General features: G+C 53.8%; 5 protein-coding genes across 5 annotated transcripts; 1 reads left to right on the top strand and 4 right to left on the bottom strand.

Moving 5' to 3' along the window:
- Positions 1-655: 655 nt before the first annotated feature.
- On the bottom strand, positions 656-5071 carry PV07_01408 (uncharacterized protein; the record flags this gene model as incomplete). Its single annotated transcript, XM_016387929.1, has 3 exons — positions 656-1528; positions 1609-2634; positions 3620-5071. The coding sequence occupies 3 exons, from the start codon at positions 5069-5071 to the stop codon at positions 656-658; spliced, it is 3351 nt and encodes a 1116-aa protein (XP_016254857.1).
- Positions 5072-5264: 193 nt separating this feature from the next.
- Positions 5265-6520, bottom strand: PV07_01407 (uncharacterized protein). The gene is made up of 2 exons (XM_016387928.1): positions 5906-6520; positions 5265-5855 (listed from the first exon to the last, which is right to left on the bottom strand). The coding sequence occupies exons 1-2, from the start codon at positions 6464-6466 to the stop codon at positions 5514-5516; spliced, it is 903 nt and encodes a 300-aa protein (XP_016254856.1). The 5' UTR covers positions 6467-6520; the 3' UTR covers positions 5265-5513.
- Positions 6521-7172: 652 nt separating this feature from the next.
- PV07_01406 (uncharacterized protein) lies at positions 7173-7697 on the bottom strand (the record flags this gene model as incomplete). The annotated part of the gene is made up of 2 exons (XM_016387927.1): positions 7173-7427; positions 7548-7697. The coding sequence occupies 2 exons, from the start codon at positions 7695-7697 to the stop codon at positions 7173-7175; spliced, it is 405 nt and encodes a 134-aa protein (XP_016254855.1).
- A 717-nt stretch (positions 7698-8414) lies between these two features.
- Positions 8415-9561, bottom strand: PV07_01405 (uncharacterized protein). Its single transcript, XM_016387926.1, has 2 exons — positions 9375-9561; positions 8415-9315 (listed from the first exon to the last, which is right to left on the bottom strand). Exon 2 carries the CDS (start codon positions 9221-9223, stop codon positions 8528-8530), a length of 696 nt encoding a protein of 231 aa, XP_016254854.1. The 5' UTR covers positions 9224-9315; positions 9375-9561; the 3' UTR covers positions 8415-8527.
- Positions 9562-12663: 3102 nt separating this feature from the next.
- On the top strand, positions 12664-14419 carry PV07_01404 (uncharacterized protein). Its single transcript, XM_016387925.1, has 2 exons — positions 12664-13965; positions 14032-14419. Exons 1-2 carry the CDS (start codon positions 12857-12859, stop codon positions 14108-14110), a joined length of 1188 nt encoding a protein of 395 aa, XP_016254853.1. The 5' UTR covers positions 12664-12856; the 3' UTR covers positions 14111-14419.
- The last annotated feature ends 152 nt before the right edge of the window (positions 14420-14571 follow it).

Below are 14571 nucleotides of genomic sequence, written 5' to 3'. Positions count from 1 at the left end.
CATCGCGGGTCAGCGTGGGGACAAGGATTGGCGAACCGGCACGTCAAACGCTCTCAGCCCTCACGGACCAGGCGATTATCTGCTGGGGGACTATAGACCAACAGCATCATCGTGGGAGAGTTGCTTCGTCTCAGTTGATGCAAAGTCGGGGAGAGGAAAGGCCTTGTCCGCGCAAGAAGCTGGGGAAGAACATGGGCATGGATTTTGACCTTCAGGTTTGTGTTGAGTCTGGGGAGCTTCAGGCCCCAGCAGGTTTGTACCTGGCGAGGATCCGCCGAGTTGCCGCATGTGTTGGAGGGTGACGATTGCACCCGGGGGAGTGGCGGAGGGTTGCTAAGGGCGGAGGGGGGGCCATGAGAGGCAGGGAGGCAGGGAGGGGCCACGCCGGTAGTTGCTCCATCTTAACTAAACCGCTACCCGGACAGGCAAGACTAGCCAGTCTAGTGAGCCTAAGCTGCCTAGCGAGGGAGGCAAGCCACTAGCCCGGACGCCGCAAGGCTAGCTATCCTGCACAATCCCCATGGCGGTGCTATTTAAAGCACGACATACAGCACCGATCGACGCACACGCCTCGTATCCCCTACCTAGGTATGTGACAGGCATGTGCAGTGACATGCTCGTGCGCCCAGCCTCCCCAGACCTTACTAGCACGTTATCATTCCCCGTCATTAGTGTCGTTGGTGCTATGGCTGCTGGTGGGAGAAGCCGAGTCAATCGTATGTGTCGTGTTCGGTACCAGTTCGAGGGTGCTCGTGCTGCTGCTGGAGGAGCTGGAGCTTGACGAAGCGCTCACCGTCGGGCACACTGCTTCAGTGGCAGATGCCGTCCCATTGGTATAGGGACCAGCAGGAGCAGAGGCAGCAGCTCCAACACCCTGAGGCGGCAGCAACCATGTCACCACCGTCGCATTGGGCACTGTCCCTTGCCATACGTCGCTCTCTCCATTGTTGAACCCGAGCACTACATCCTGGTCACTACCGATGTTGTTCATCATGATGACCGCCCAACTCGAGTCCGGATTGCGCACAGCCATGGTGTAGAACTGGTTGTCTTGTCTGGCATCGCCCTCGTTTCCGTTGCCCAGGATCCGATAGTTCACGCTGCCACGACGGACAAAGCGGGAGAATTGGCCCACCATGTAGTAGTCATTTGTGAGCGTGTATTGCGTGGACGAGTTCACAATCACACTTCCCTGGCAGCCGGCACATCCGCCATATGGGGAGTGAGGTCCATACTCCTGATCCGTTGCCATAACCCACATCGCAGCCGCCGAAGCCCCGTGCGTCACTGGTGGGATGAAATTCGAGGCCACTTCGAAGTTCCAGCTGCCACTTTGCGGCAGGTAGTTGGAGCATTCCGTCATGAATTGCAGGGTGTTGGGAAAGGCAGAGTGAAAATCCGACATCACGCTGTAGTTTGCAACAGGACCAGCATAGCAATGCCAGGCCGCTGCATCCGTAAGAGAGCCCTCACCGCCCGTGCCTTGAATGACGCGGGCAGGATAGACGGGCTGATCGGTATTGTGGTCCTGGCATCAAGCATCATGATATTCGAATCAGCTCTAGAACCGAAGGAAGGCGAAGGACAGGGAGTCCATAAGCGACTTACGTATGCCATGATGATAACACCGCGGTCGTGCATTGCCTGCCCAAGTCCCTGGGCAATCAAACTTGCTGCATCCACGGGGTCGAGAAACATGCAAGGATAGCCACCTTGATAGTTCAGAGGCTCGTTCATCGGCGTGATCCCGTTGACTTGAACTCCCATGTCGCGAAATGCATCGACATACTTGGAAAAGTACGCTACCATTTGAGGAATGTACACAGGATTGAAGCTGTTGTTGAGGATGTTGTAGCTCCCGCCGCCATCCACGTTGAGATTTGGCGCAATGAATAGATCATTGTACTTCGTCCACCCGGGATATGACCATGGCGACCCAAAGAGGAAGACATCTCCCTTGACTGTGCCCATTTCGGCAATGAATTTGGCCTGTCCAGTGCCATGCGGCCCCAAGCTGAAATTGGACAAGTCGAGGTCAGGTTCTCCTTCGTTGAAGCTGGAGCCATTGTCGTCGTAGGTATATTGCTCGCCAGACAGGTCAGAAGAACCAATGGTATGCCGCATAAAGCCCATGTTGTTGCCACTTTGCCCAAAAAGATCTTCCAGGACACGAGCAAGGGTAGCGTTATCCAGCGTATTGAACACACTGACGGCGCTGTCGGTCCAGGCGTGTCCAAACCCGACCATCTCCTGTTGCGCCCCATTGGCAGAGTCAACCATAATATTGCGTCTTGGTGGGCACGATGATGAGCTGCTCGGGTATGCTGACAGTCGAACAGGTGGCGGACCGGGTGCCAATTGACGAGTGGTGTTTGGAGCTGTAGATATCAGAGCGTCGGTGATAAAAGATTGAGGAATTAACACAGGATGGGCCCCGTCCCCGATACCTCCTCGTGGACCGCATTCTTGGGAGCTGGCAATGCACGAAACGCCCAGATTTTGGACAGATTGGGCCGCAAGAAGGGTACCCTGCGACAGCATCAAGGCGCTGATTGATATGAAGAAGGCCATCCTGAGGACTTCTGTATCTCTTGATGCCGTGTAGCACACGCCCAAGAACCTGGGGTACTCCGCCTTTTAGAGTAAGCAAGGCCATCGGCTATGCGATGCATATACATGTCGATCTTCTCCAGCTTCATGACGTTGCAATGTAGGTCGAAGCTACCTTCCATTTCGATCATACGGCTAAAAGGCCACTTTCCGGAGCGGAACCTGGTATTCCACGTTCATCTCTAGAGACCAAATTCAGGCGCAGGACGTTAGCAAATTCAATAGTGAGAGGAAATCCACATCGATGCGGGTGATTCGACCGAGGCGGTCTATAGCACCATATTTTCGCTCACAACATTCATCTCGACTGGCGTCATGATGTATGTACAGTTCAGGCAGGGACGGATCACAATTTAGGTATTTGTTGAAGATTGAATGGCATGAAATAGGTATCTACAAACATTGTCTGTGCCCATGCAGAAAGAATAGGATAAGAAGTAATGAATTCATCCAACAAGGGAATTGGATGCCGGTGGTGGATGCAAGCTGCAACATTCTCCATACTCAATACAATCCGTGCTCCGAGACTCCGCGGACTGCTCCAGTTAAGACTACTTTGACCCCGCAATGCACTTTGTCGCCGACTCAGAAGCCAGAAAGAACACCATGGATGTGACTATAGAATCTGGATGACGTTAATGATCGCTGGCATGTCGAGATATCTCCCGCAGTCAAGTCACCTCATAAGTCCTGCTAACGGGTCTGAAAACCGACTAGATCCACCAGATGACGAGCTTATGCCTGTGGCATCGTATCCTATCCCGCTCAAGGAACTTCCCCTGATTATTGCTTCGTCATGCACTTCCATATAGAGATCTCGAAGGACGATTTATCGAGCGTCATGCACACCAAATATCTGCCGATCTACCTGGCTCACCATACCGAGTAGCTTGTCCTCGCTCTCGCTGAGAGCCTGATGGTGTGGAGTGTCGACCTTCACGTGCCTAAGGGATGACCTTCCATTCAAGTTCAACACATTCACCGTCTGCGATTGCTGAACCATGCTTACCTTGGGCATCGCAGATTTTTGCGGCCGCTTGTGGTTGTGTATGTTGTTTCTAACCTTGATTTGGATCATCCGTGGAGGTGAGACTGGTCGGAACATTCGGGCTGTGGTCGCACGAGCTACACTGGTGCTGCCAGTGACTCCCCTAAATGAGTGCTTCGTAATAGATCTTTGGACAGTCACTGTTTCGGTCCAAGTTAGTGCACTCGGATGTGCCCGCTCGCTGGAAGCGCCACTTTCTTTTGCGACGACGATTCCTGCCTGTATTGCGAACTCCTTAGCCGCGCTGTTCCTCCTCTTCCTGGACGAAGCAGATCCTGGTCCAATTGGTTCAGACGGTTCGCTCTGTCTTCTACCCATGTCGTTCACCTTCAGAACAATGGGGAAACTGTCGACGTCAAGCAAGCAAGCGCCAGTGGTGTCAAGTTCGTTGTTGTGTGCGTTGCCTGGCGAGAGGACCTGCGTCGTGCTTTTCTCATTGGGGAATCGTCCAAAGCCAACCTTGCACACCAGACCTCGGAAAACAGTGGAAGCCTTCTTCTTGGCCGACACAAAGGAATCTGTAGACTTGGGAGATCCAGAGGGTTTCTCAGTATCATTGGCACTGGAAGAAGCTCGCTTATCTGAAGAAAGCTCTCGTTGACTTTCCTTTTCCGGAGTGGCCTTCTTACTTTGCTTCCTCTGCTCTGATGTCTCATCCTTGTTCGTCTGTTCGAGAGGATTAGCCTTGTACCGATGTGGGAAAGTCTGACGGAGCATCGTAAGTGCAGTGGTCACCTTCACACGGTTGAACGCGCCAGGATGGGTACGCTTCATAGTCCGGCCTCGCTCTCGCTCACCTGCATCAACCGGCTGGTTGAGAAATCCCATGCCAAATTTCTTTTCATACACCAAGGCTTGACGGACTCCTTTGGCGTAGCGCTGTTTCATCTTCTCCTTCAAGACATCTTTCGGCTGCGGTTCAATGCTGCTCGAGCGATGGTTAGTCTTCAGTCTCCTGTTCGCAGGTAACTTGCCTTTGTTGCCAAGTCCCCTTTGAGCGCGGTAGCTCTCACCGGAGGCGAGGACTTCTGGGATAGATAACCTAGTGCGCGACAGGTCTTCGTCATGTCTGAGGTGGCCAGACTCAGCGACACGGGACAAGAGAGCTTCGAACCTTGACCGCTCATAATCTCTCGCGTGACGTGAAAGTGCCGTTAGACGGAAATAGAGCGAGTCCAAGAGCAGGGTTCGTTCAATTATGAGAGATTTGGATGGGTCTTGAAAACTTGGGAAGGGCTCCTCCTCATCATTCAACGGACCTCGGGGTGGAGCGTACCATCCGTCTGGGGCTGGCCACGTAACAAAGGTGGTGTCCATGGGTCGTGAAGGAGATTGGGTAACGCCTTTGGACAGCGAGGATATCCGAACCGGAATCATGCCTTCTGGAAGGGTGGTAGAGCGATGCACCGCCATTTCGACAAAACACTAGCCAGTCTTGACAGCTATGTGACGAAATCCTGTCGTCTCACAGCCCTGATCGTGCTTTTGAGTGTTGATTTGTAAAATTCCAATAACGGGGAAAGCAAAATGTGAACTGCGAAACATGCGAGACTGTTAAGACCAGAAAAAGGAAAGTGGCACACCGCTTGAAGGCAATTCCCCGTGTGAGTGTCGATTTAAATATATAAAAGCCAGCCATCCCGTGGATATAACACAAAAAGGCAATGCAGTAGATAAAGGTGACAATGTTGGATAAAGAGACAATGAAGGAGAATAAGGCTCTTGACAAACCCCGTCAGAGACAAGAAGCCGCCGTCTTTGTCCAGCTGTTACCGCTTGAAGGTGCATTGTCCTAACACAGGAAACAACGGAATGGGCCATAGCCCTGTTCTTTCCAACCTCTTGACTTGATCACTCACGTATCTTCCCAATCAGGATCCGTCTCTCGCTGTCGGGCGTAAGATCTGCGTACACGTTCTCTTTGAACGTCCAATTCCGCCTCTTGGCCTTCTTTCTCCTTTCTGACTTTGAGTCTGATCCGTGCTTGTGATCCACGGCCATTGAAATCCAGCGTCCATTCCAGCGGTAACTTGCCCTTTGGCGCACCGTCCCGCGTACCTTCCGCCTCAGGACTCAGCCAGCTGTAGCCAGGCTTCAAGATGATATTGGCGTAAATGGTGAAGTAGCCCCATCCGAGTCGTCTGATCTCGTATGGTGGCCATTCAATGACGACTATCGGATTTCTGAATGTAGGATGCTGATGTCACAGGTTGGTGATTTCAGGCCGCAGCACAGAATGGGACTTACCAGAAAGACTTGGACCTCTTCAATCAGGTCGGTTCTTGACGGTCGGATGAAGAACTTCCAATGATGCTTGTTGTTAGACCCCTGCTCAGCTCTGATTTCTGTGTGTTCGTTTCCGATGTGAACGGTTAGCGTCTCAATGGTTGAGGCAGAACCATCTTCCTCGGCTGTTTGGGATTCGGCTTCACGTGCCTGGTAGGAGATGGGATATAATCGCTGAAGGGCTCTTTCTCTGGTGGGGTCCAAGGTCGAAATGGTAAATGTTCGACACATGGGACAACGCGTTTCGATCTCGTGAGGTAGCATGACCGCCACCTCATCGTCGAGTCCAACGGCGGTCAATTGGGACGTAACTGACACATCCGCCCACAGGGCCATACAGGACTGGCAAAGAGTATGGTTACATCTGGTTCGGACCGGCTTGTGGATGAGTGAATGGCAGATGGGACAGAGATCATCGGGGTCAACCGTCTCTTCCTCGGGAGGGGAGGCGTTATCGCCTTCCACATCAATGGGAACCTGGGAAGAAGAAGATTGTTCCTCGGCAGAGAACTTCCGCTTCATTGTGTGAACCGTTGGACAGAATATGCCAGGGCGAGTTCGCCGAGATGAGACGAGTCTTCTTCTGCTGAATTTATGGCTGTCGCGATTAGGCACACGTTGCTGTTTCACGACCCGAACCTCGACGCCTGTCCGACCACGTGACCTTGCGCCGCTTTTGCTCAGGCTGGCTCACGTCCGGCTCAACGTCGGCTCAGGCTCGGCTGGGCTAGCTCACCCTGCTGACCACGTCGGGGCAGTGGCCTAGAAGTCGTCCCTCCTCCAGACCGTTAAGTTTTAAAGAGGGCCTCAAAACGAGGTCCCGAGGGGAGGGTTCCCTAGAGATATATTATAGTACGTTACCTCCTCGACCCTACGAGAGCGAGCCAGTCTTTATAAGCGTAATAAGCCTCGGACAACGTGCCCTTGTATCCTTGGCGCGAGGGAGGGTTCCTAGAAATAGTCCCCCTACCCTTTCTAATATTGAGCTGGGACCCTTTAGTTTTACTTCCTCTCTGAGAACCGTCGATGGGATATGCGATGGTGGATAAGAGGTGCAAGGCTATGCAGGCAAGAGAGTAAGAACACACACACACACACACACACACAGAGAGAGAGAGAGAGAGAGAGAGAGAGAGAGAGAGAGAGAGAGAGAGAGAGAGACAGAACACACAAGACAAAGAATAAGGAAACGGTGCGCGCAGTCAACTGGCAGTTCACATATGATTGTCTATGGTCTATGCACATCTGCCTCGACTGCAGTTGATAGGTGTTTTAGAGCCGCTTTACAGAGCGTCTCCACTTCGGCGGTTGTCGATAAAGGATCATCGAGAGCCTGCTTTGCGGCCTCGAAGGCGCGATATGCTGTGGGGAGGCAAGAACAGACAGGACCTGGGATGATGACGAAGATGTCCAGAGTTTTGTAGATGGTTGGAATGGCTGACAAAGTCTTTCGGATCGCTTCGTCGCTCTGAGGGTTACAGAACTAATCTATCCAGCAGACGCCGAATTCAGCCGTCAGCTCTGAGAGCCATTCCATAAAGCCGTCGACGAGCCATTCTGCTCCTAAACGCAATGATGCCGCACTGGATGAATTGCCGTGTACATGGCCTATGTGATGGTCCTGGCGGTCGAACTCTCCCCAGGTGTAGGAGATGGTGACCCCGATCGATTCACGAAGCTCGGTTTCCTTGGTCTCGATGCTGAAGTGGCGGCCGTTGTACTCTTTGCAGGAGCATAGCCGAACAAGCGCCATTTTGACCAGGACAGGCTGCTGATGGATGTGGACTTCGACCCGGCCGTTGATCTCGCCGTCATGAGCCGCGGAGGGAGCGACGATGCATTTGGACCCGACATGCTCGTGTTCGTGAGAGCCGGAACAAGATTGTCCTCAATGACACAGGTTTCAGACATTGATGCTGTTGAGGGACGCACCAACAGTCAAAACTGGGGAACGTCTTTGGTAGAATACGAAAGTGAGCGACGCCTGTTCGAAGCACCTGTCGGGCCTCAAACGGTGTTCATTGTTCATATAAGGCTGTAAGAGCGGCTGAAGGGCTGAAGGGGGCGAAGCGAAGTGGGCAAAGAAGAGGCGCCAATGCCTGGAGGTGTTAGTCGCCTCGACTCTGCTCCAGCATGCATTCGTAGCAGCCAACATCGCCCATTGATTGAACCATCGACCATGCCGACTGATACCTTTGCTCTTTGGGTGCCGGACGGCGACTTTCAGCGCGGATGGGCATTCAACTCGTTCACCCGCCATTGTCATCCAGTATTGCCTCTACAGCCAATAAACACGCCTAGTCTTGAGGACTGGAACACGGATTGATATGAACGAAATGCCGAGTGACATGGCCTGGGCACATCAGAAGATAATAAGAATCATCAGGCAAAGCATGTCGAGTCTTACGATGATTGTAGGTGGACGATCAACGTCCAGAGGGAAAGCTGCGTACCAGCTACCATAAATCCACGATGTTGTCTTCGAATTGCCATGCACGATCTCCAATTGAACCTACAGTCGAGCTCTTCCTACATGCTTCGATCGATCTTCTCACACTATATGCTACCACGTACAAGGCTCGCTCAAAGCTGATCCAGATCCAAATGCTTCAAGAGAACCTCCATCACCTGGGGGCCCCGGTCCTCGTTCGCCGCCGCAGCCTCCATGACGCTGTCATTCACCTCCAGACCAAAGTCTTTCCCATACCTTAGCAGGACAGCCATGACCTCGGGGCCCTTTTCTTCATTCGCCGCCGCCAATTGCAGGACTTTGTCGCTGATTGCCATCTTCATGCGTATGTCCTTGTCATCATCCTCCCCATGGTTTGTGTGGTGTTGCTTAAGATGCTCTAGCAAGACCTCCATCACTTCGGGCCCTTGGCCTTCGTTCCTCGCGGCCGATTGCATGACCTCCTCACTCAGGCCGATATCGACATTCCCGTGGGCCAGGAGCAGTTTTGTCAACGCGGCACCCTCGCGTGTATTCGCGGCGGCGGCGACGATGATCTTCTCGCTGACGGTGATGTGACTGCGGTGGCGGAGAAGGGTTTGGAGGACACCGACCCCGGAGTAGCGGTTGCCTACGGCGGCGGCCAATATTTTCTCACTGACAAGGAGGTCACCGGTGCTGGTGCGGGAAAGTCTTCCTGGTCGTGGCTCCGAAAGGGAATCTGTGTCGAAGGAGTCGAGGGTGGATGACCGTGACATGGATACCAGGGTGCCGTATCCTTCCGGTTCGCGGGAGTCGTCGCACATGGTCACAATCGCCGCTGGCGCCATGGCTATGTCAGTCCTTCGTTTCGAGTTCAGGGCGGATCAGGCTGTCTCGTGGTCCAGAAGTGGATCGGGTCAGCGTGTTGGGAGGAGGGCGCCTTTCGCGGGGGGCGTTTCTATTAGGCTCCAGTTCAACATTGAGAGAAACAAAACTTACCAAGTTGTGACGGACTCTGTCTCTGCTGGCGGCCACAGTAGCAAAAGGTTCAAGAATCCAATGTCAGGCTACATCAACAGCAGTCCATGAACTTCGCGGGGTTGAGTGAGCCGGCGGTTGTTGTCGGGAGCCTGAAAAGTATCACCTCGTAACTGAAAGAAATCGGGATCACACCATTACAATGCAGACACGGGAGAACTGCTCGAGTGAAAATTTTGAAGACCAGCGCTCTCTGACCCTACATACATAAAAGATGCGTCTAGACGGAGCACAGCTGCCCGGGGCTGTAAGGGAGGGGGTTAAGCTAAGCTGGGTCTCAGGGAGTGAGGCTGACTTGTCTGCCTGGCGCCTATCTGTGTTGGCTTTGGATTGCCTCATTCCGCTTGGCTTGTTCGTTTGTCTCTGACAAGTTTTGCATTCGGCTCAAGACGGGTGTCGTAGGGATGTCGGGATGGCAGGCATGCATGGGCATGCATGGGTGCCGCCAAAGGGTGCGCCACGAAGTAGCATTGCATGACGCACGAGAGCAAAGGGCGACACAGCCCAGCCTGATGCACAGAGTTTGAAAAAGTCCCTATCAGTGACGTTGTCGTCGAACGCGACCCTGCCATAGTCTCCCCGGCCGACGACAGCGGTGGCGTAGGCAATGCAAGGATGAAAGACGAACAGGAGGGGCACTTCTTACACTCGTTTCGGTGACCTTTGTCGTCTGCATTGGACGTTGGCCATCAGCCAATGGCAAATCCATTTCCATCCCGCTCGGTTGAGTCTAGCCTCGACTGGCGCCAATCAGCAGCATCCAGAACGGGGCTGTGCATTCCACATTCCGCACACCAAACAACGCCAAACTCCTGGCACCCAACCTGCGCCGCAAATCCAGCGTTCAGCCTGATGTCTGCCTCACATGCCTTTCCCCCTCCCGAACCCGTAGAGCAATAAATGCATGTGACCCCCCCAGCAGATATCGTGCGGCTGAAAAACCAAAGGGCCATCCCCCTCATCGCCTACACAACCGCCACGGTTGTCATCGGGTTTCCACGGGTGTCCTTTGTCATGCACGGGGACTTCTTTCACTTCCGTCATGGTGGAGGGTGTGGTGTATAGGGCTGTGCCAGGTGAATTGGAACATACGCCATACGGGACAGGTAGGCAAAGAGATTCAAAGACTGAGTATTTCCGCCCTGTTTCCATTGCACCTTTTCAATCATCCATTCAGTCTCCTTCTCAGCCCAACTGCCCGTCTCCATTGGCGCATCACCATTACATACTTTCTTCCTCTACCACAACGCCTGGGTTATACCATCAGGCTCTGAACCCCATACGTCTAAATGGCTAACCGCCAGGAGACGGAACTGGCCCGCCTTGAGGCCGAGTTTGTCGAGTTGAAGGTCAGAGAAGAAGTGTGCCAGAGGACCGCACACCAATATGGCATATTAGTGCCGAAGCTGCAGCGAGATTTCGCAGCCGCTTACACGAGCCTGAATGATGCGGCCCAGAAGTTAGGGGCCGCGCGGAAGGAGTCGGAGCTCTTCCGCGAGAAGAGGGCGCGGCTCCGGGCCAAGATCAGAGCCCTAGAGGATAGACAAGCAGCTGAGACGCGCGCGTTTCGCGACGCAGGGAGAAACATCAACGACCTACAGCGCGAGTATCAGACGATCACCCAGAATGTGGAACGGCTCGCGAGGGAGATGAGGGCCGATCGCGAGGCGCTGAGAGAAAAAGAGCGCGATGTACAGGACGTCAATTATACCATCGGCAAAGAGAGGGGGAGGAGGTATCCCGACCGCCACACTATCTCGGTTCTGGAACAAACCCTCTCGCAGAAACTGGAGAGGTTAGGCGCAAGGCGTGTCGACCTTGAGGAGAAGCGGCGGCGAAAGGAGCGGGACGAGAGAAGGCTTGAAGCCCTCAGGACGCAGATTGACGCAGCCCAACCCGACTCGGCCGACATGCAGAAGCTAGACGACGAACTCGCTCGCAAACGCACCAAGCTTCAGACCTTGGAACAAGACCTCCGCCGGAGCGAGGAGGCGCTGGCGCGAGCCCAGTCGGACATGACCGACGCGCGAGCGCGCAACCATGGCGCGAGGCCGATTGAGGAGCTCAACGCGCTGATACGGCTCTTCGAGGGCGAGAGCGCAACGGCCGAAGAGCAGAGGATCTCCAAGGGCCAGGCCCTGCGGGACAAGAGGGACGACCTCCGCCGACAGAGGGAGCAGAGCGGCCGGGACGGCGCCGAGCGCATGCAAAAGATCAAGGACCTCGTCTCTGAACTGTCTTTCTGCCGAGAGTCCATGAAGCAATATCACGACCTGAATAGCAAAACCACGATTCGCCGCACACCGGCGCAGCGACAGCAAAAGCTCGAGAAGGTGTATTCGAAGCTCGAGGCGCTGGTGAGGGACCAGTAGGCCTGCAAGGCAGAGTGTTATTCCCGGATTCCGACGACTGTATGATTCTACTGTACCATATTTTTTTTAACACAAATAGAGACCAGAAATGATTTTGACACTCTAGCCAGCTCCAATCCATCAATAGTGCCTGCCAGTTCCTCTCCCTTTGATGCTTCTCCAGGCTTCGAGTCTAACGGACCAGCGGCCGGAGAGAAGTCGATTTCGGGCGACCATGTTGACGGCCGTTGGGAGAGGAGGAGAGGCGCCCCAGGCATTCATTCTTCGCGACGAGAGTCTAAGTCACGTCAATTCCGAATGTTGGCACGTACAGTAGATTGCTCCACGCAAGTATCAAAGTCATCCATCTTGAAGGGTCCCTTTGTGCCTTGACTGACTATCTTGCCCAGCATTTCCGACGAAAATACCTGCCCTGCAAATTTTAGCGCCGTCGGGGAGGGCGACGAGGCTCGAAGCGGATATTTGGCAGCGCTACTTTTATACTCGATCTTCCAAGTCTCAGTCGCGGTGCCATGACATCGTGCGTGTAGCATCTCAGGTTGAAGCAGCAAGGCTCGGGGCCACGCTCAGGTCCAGAGATGGAAATGGAATGTCCTCGTGTCGAGATTCCGACCTCGAAATCCCTGTTCCCTCTCCCAACCTGCGCATCATCTGCGAAAATCTACCTGCGCTTCAGACACCAAGAGTCCCGCCGTAGAGCACGCGTTAAGTGGGTTATGTAATCCCACTGGCGTCATCGCGCTCAACGGTGGAGTGACTGACTTTGGCTGCGGCCGCGGAAGGCGGCGGGACTCTGCCTCTCCAGCAGGACCCGCCATTGGGCGCTGAAGACACGCCGAAGCCCCCTGGAGCCCCTACAACCCGCCAACTAAGAGATTGACAGGAGGCAAAAACCGCAAACCGCAAACATCCATAAATTTCCCTATCCTCAAGGCTTGCTCCATGTCAGCACCTCTGCCCTTGATATCTGTGCATTGCCAATCCTCCTTCTGATCTTGCGTTCGGCCACTCTTCGCCCTCCTTCAACCTAGCCACCAGTCTCTCCCTAATTCCCACTTCCCGTAGCCCAACATGCCGGGCAAGACGCTCCCTACAATCACCCGCGCCGAGGTGGAACAGCACAATAGTCGGAAGTCGTGCTACGTGACAATCGGAGAGCGTGTTTTCGATGTGACGGACTTTATCGACGATCATCCTGGCGGCGCCGAGTTGATCCTCGAATTTGCCGGCAAAGATGTCAAGGAAATCATGGAGGATGAAGACTCACATTTCCACACCGAGACCGCCTATGAGATCCTGGAAGAAAGCCTGATTGGTTTCGTACCCACAGAGGCCGTCCTCAAGACTGCCGTGGACTCCTCGCACCCTGACCAGGTCGTCCCGCTACCTGCGACAGCCGAAGGCAACGAACAACTGAAGGCTCATGGCGTGCAAGCCGGAAACCTCCCTTCCCGACCCCTCTACGCATCGACAGGCATGTCCTCAGAAGATGATCTCTCAAAAGAGACGGACCTGGATCAAGATTGGAAGACACATAAATTCCTCGACTTGAACCGGCCCCTTTTCCCGCAGATGATCTTCAGCAAGTTTTCAAAGGAGTTCTACCTCGAGCAAGTCCACCGGCCTCGACACTACAAGGGCGGTGACTCCGCGCCATTGTTTGGAAATATCCTTGAACCGCTCAGCAAGACAGCTTGGTACGTGGTGCCAATGCTGTGGCTGCCTCCTGTCCTCTACGGGTCGGTCCTGGGAATCAGCAATCTTCCAAATCCCCTCATTGGTATCGCATATTGGAGTCTGGGTCTCTTTCTGTGGACACTGGTGGAATACCTCTTGCACCGCTTTCTGTTTCACATTGACGGCTTTCTCCCTGACCACCCGCTCTTCCTGACCCTACATTTTGTCCTGCACGGGATTCATCATTACCTGCCCATGGACAAATATCGGCTCGTCATGCCACCCGCATTGTTCCTCATTCTGGCCACCCCGTTCTACAGACTCGCGCATTTCGTGTTCTGGTACAACTGGTATGCGGCAATCACGGTCTTCAGCGGTGGAATCTTCGGCTACATCTGCTATGACTGCACGCATTACTGGTTGCATCATCATCAATTGCCGGCGTACGTGAGGGATTTGAAGAAGTATCATCTGGCCCATCATTATCAGAACTTCGAGCTTGGGTAAGTGCGCAAAACAGCGACTCCTCCCGTCCGTCAATATGAGTGACCCTGCTAACATCGTCTCAGATTCGGTGTGACGTCCAAGTTCTGGGACTACGTCTGGGGCACAGAGCTCAAGTACACGAAACCGATCAAGTCAACTTGAGCTGTCCCCGGCAGCTTATGGAAGCCATTGGCGACAGCCTTTACTTGTACAATTACATCTCAGCATGATAGAAGGGCAACAGCATGGACGATATCACAAGACGGGGTCTAGACTCGGCGGAGGCGCGGCCTGTCGCTGTTTCGCCCTCCTGATTGAATTGTCATAGACTTCCTCGGCGTTCAGGGCACAAAGACAGGGCGGGCTGGGAAGGGAAAGGCAGACCTCTCAATTCAATTACATACCACCGACATCTGAGGGCTTGGATAGGAATGTACAGCACCCGTAATTAATATTAATGACTGCACGAAATGACTGTTTCTTCATTGGCGATTCTTCTATTCGTACGCTCGGGGATAACTTTGCAGCCACCCCACTCCGCCAATGAGTGTCTCTATATGTAACGAGGTAAGAGACATCTAGCTCTACCGTCCAGACAGAGTCGATATGCCCTTTTTGGGGCC

The sequence above is a fragment of the Cladophialophora immunda genome (assembly GCF_000835495.1).
Source record: "Cladophialophora immunda strain CBS 83496 unplaced genomic scaffold supercont1.1, whole genome shotgun sequence".
In the NCBI taxonomy this organism is placed as follows: Eukaryota; Fungi; Ascomycota; class Eurotiomycetes; order Chaetothyriales; family Herpotrichiellaceae; genus Cladophialophora; species Cladophialophora immunda.
The sequence above is the reverse complement of the archived record's forward strand: the minus strand, read 5'-3'. Positions and strand labels throughout refer to the sequence as shown.

Coding starts and splice junctions, on each gene's coding strand:
- PV07_01404 (XM_016387925.1), top strand. CDS start 12,857: ATGCCGGGCAAGACGCTCCCTACAATCACCCGCGCCGAGGTGGAACAG. Junction 13,966..14,031: donor TATCAGAACTTCGAGCTTGG/GTAAGTGCGCAA, acceptor ACATCGTCTCAG/ATTCGGTGTGACGTCCAAGT.
- PV07_01405 (XM_016387926.1), bottom strand. CDS start 9,223: ATGGCGCCAGCGGCGATTGTGACCATGTGCGACGACTCCCGCGAACCG.
- PV07_01407 (XM_016387928.1), bottom strand. CDS start 6,466: ATGAAGCGGAAGTTCTCTGCCGAGGAACAATCTTCTTCTTCCCAGGTT. Junction 5,856..5,905: donor AAGAGGTCCAAGTCTTTCTG/GTAAGTCCCATT, acceptor CTGTGACATCAG/CATCCTACATTCAGAAATCC.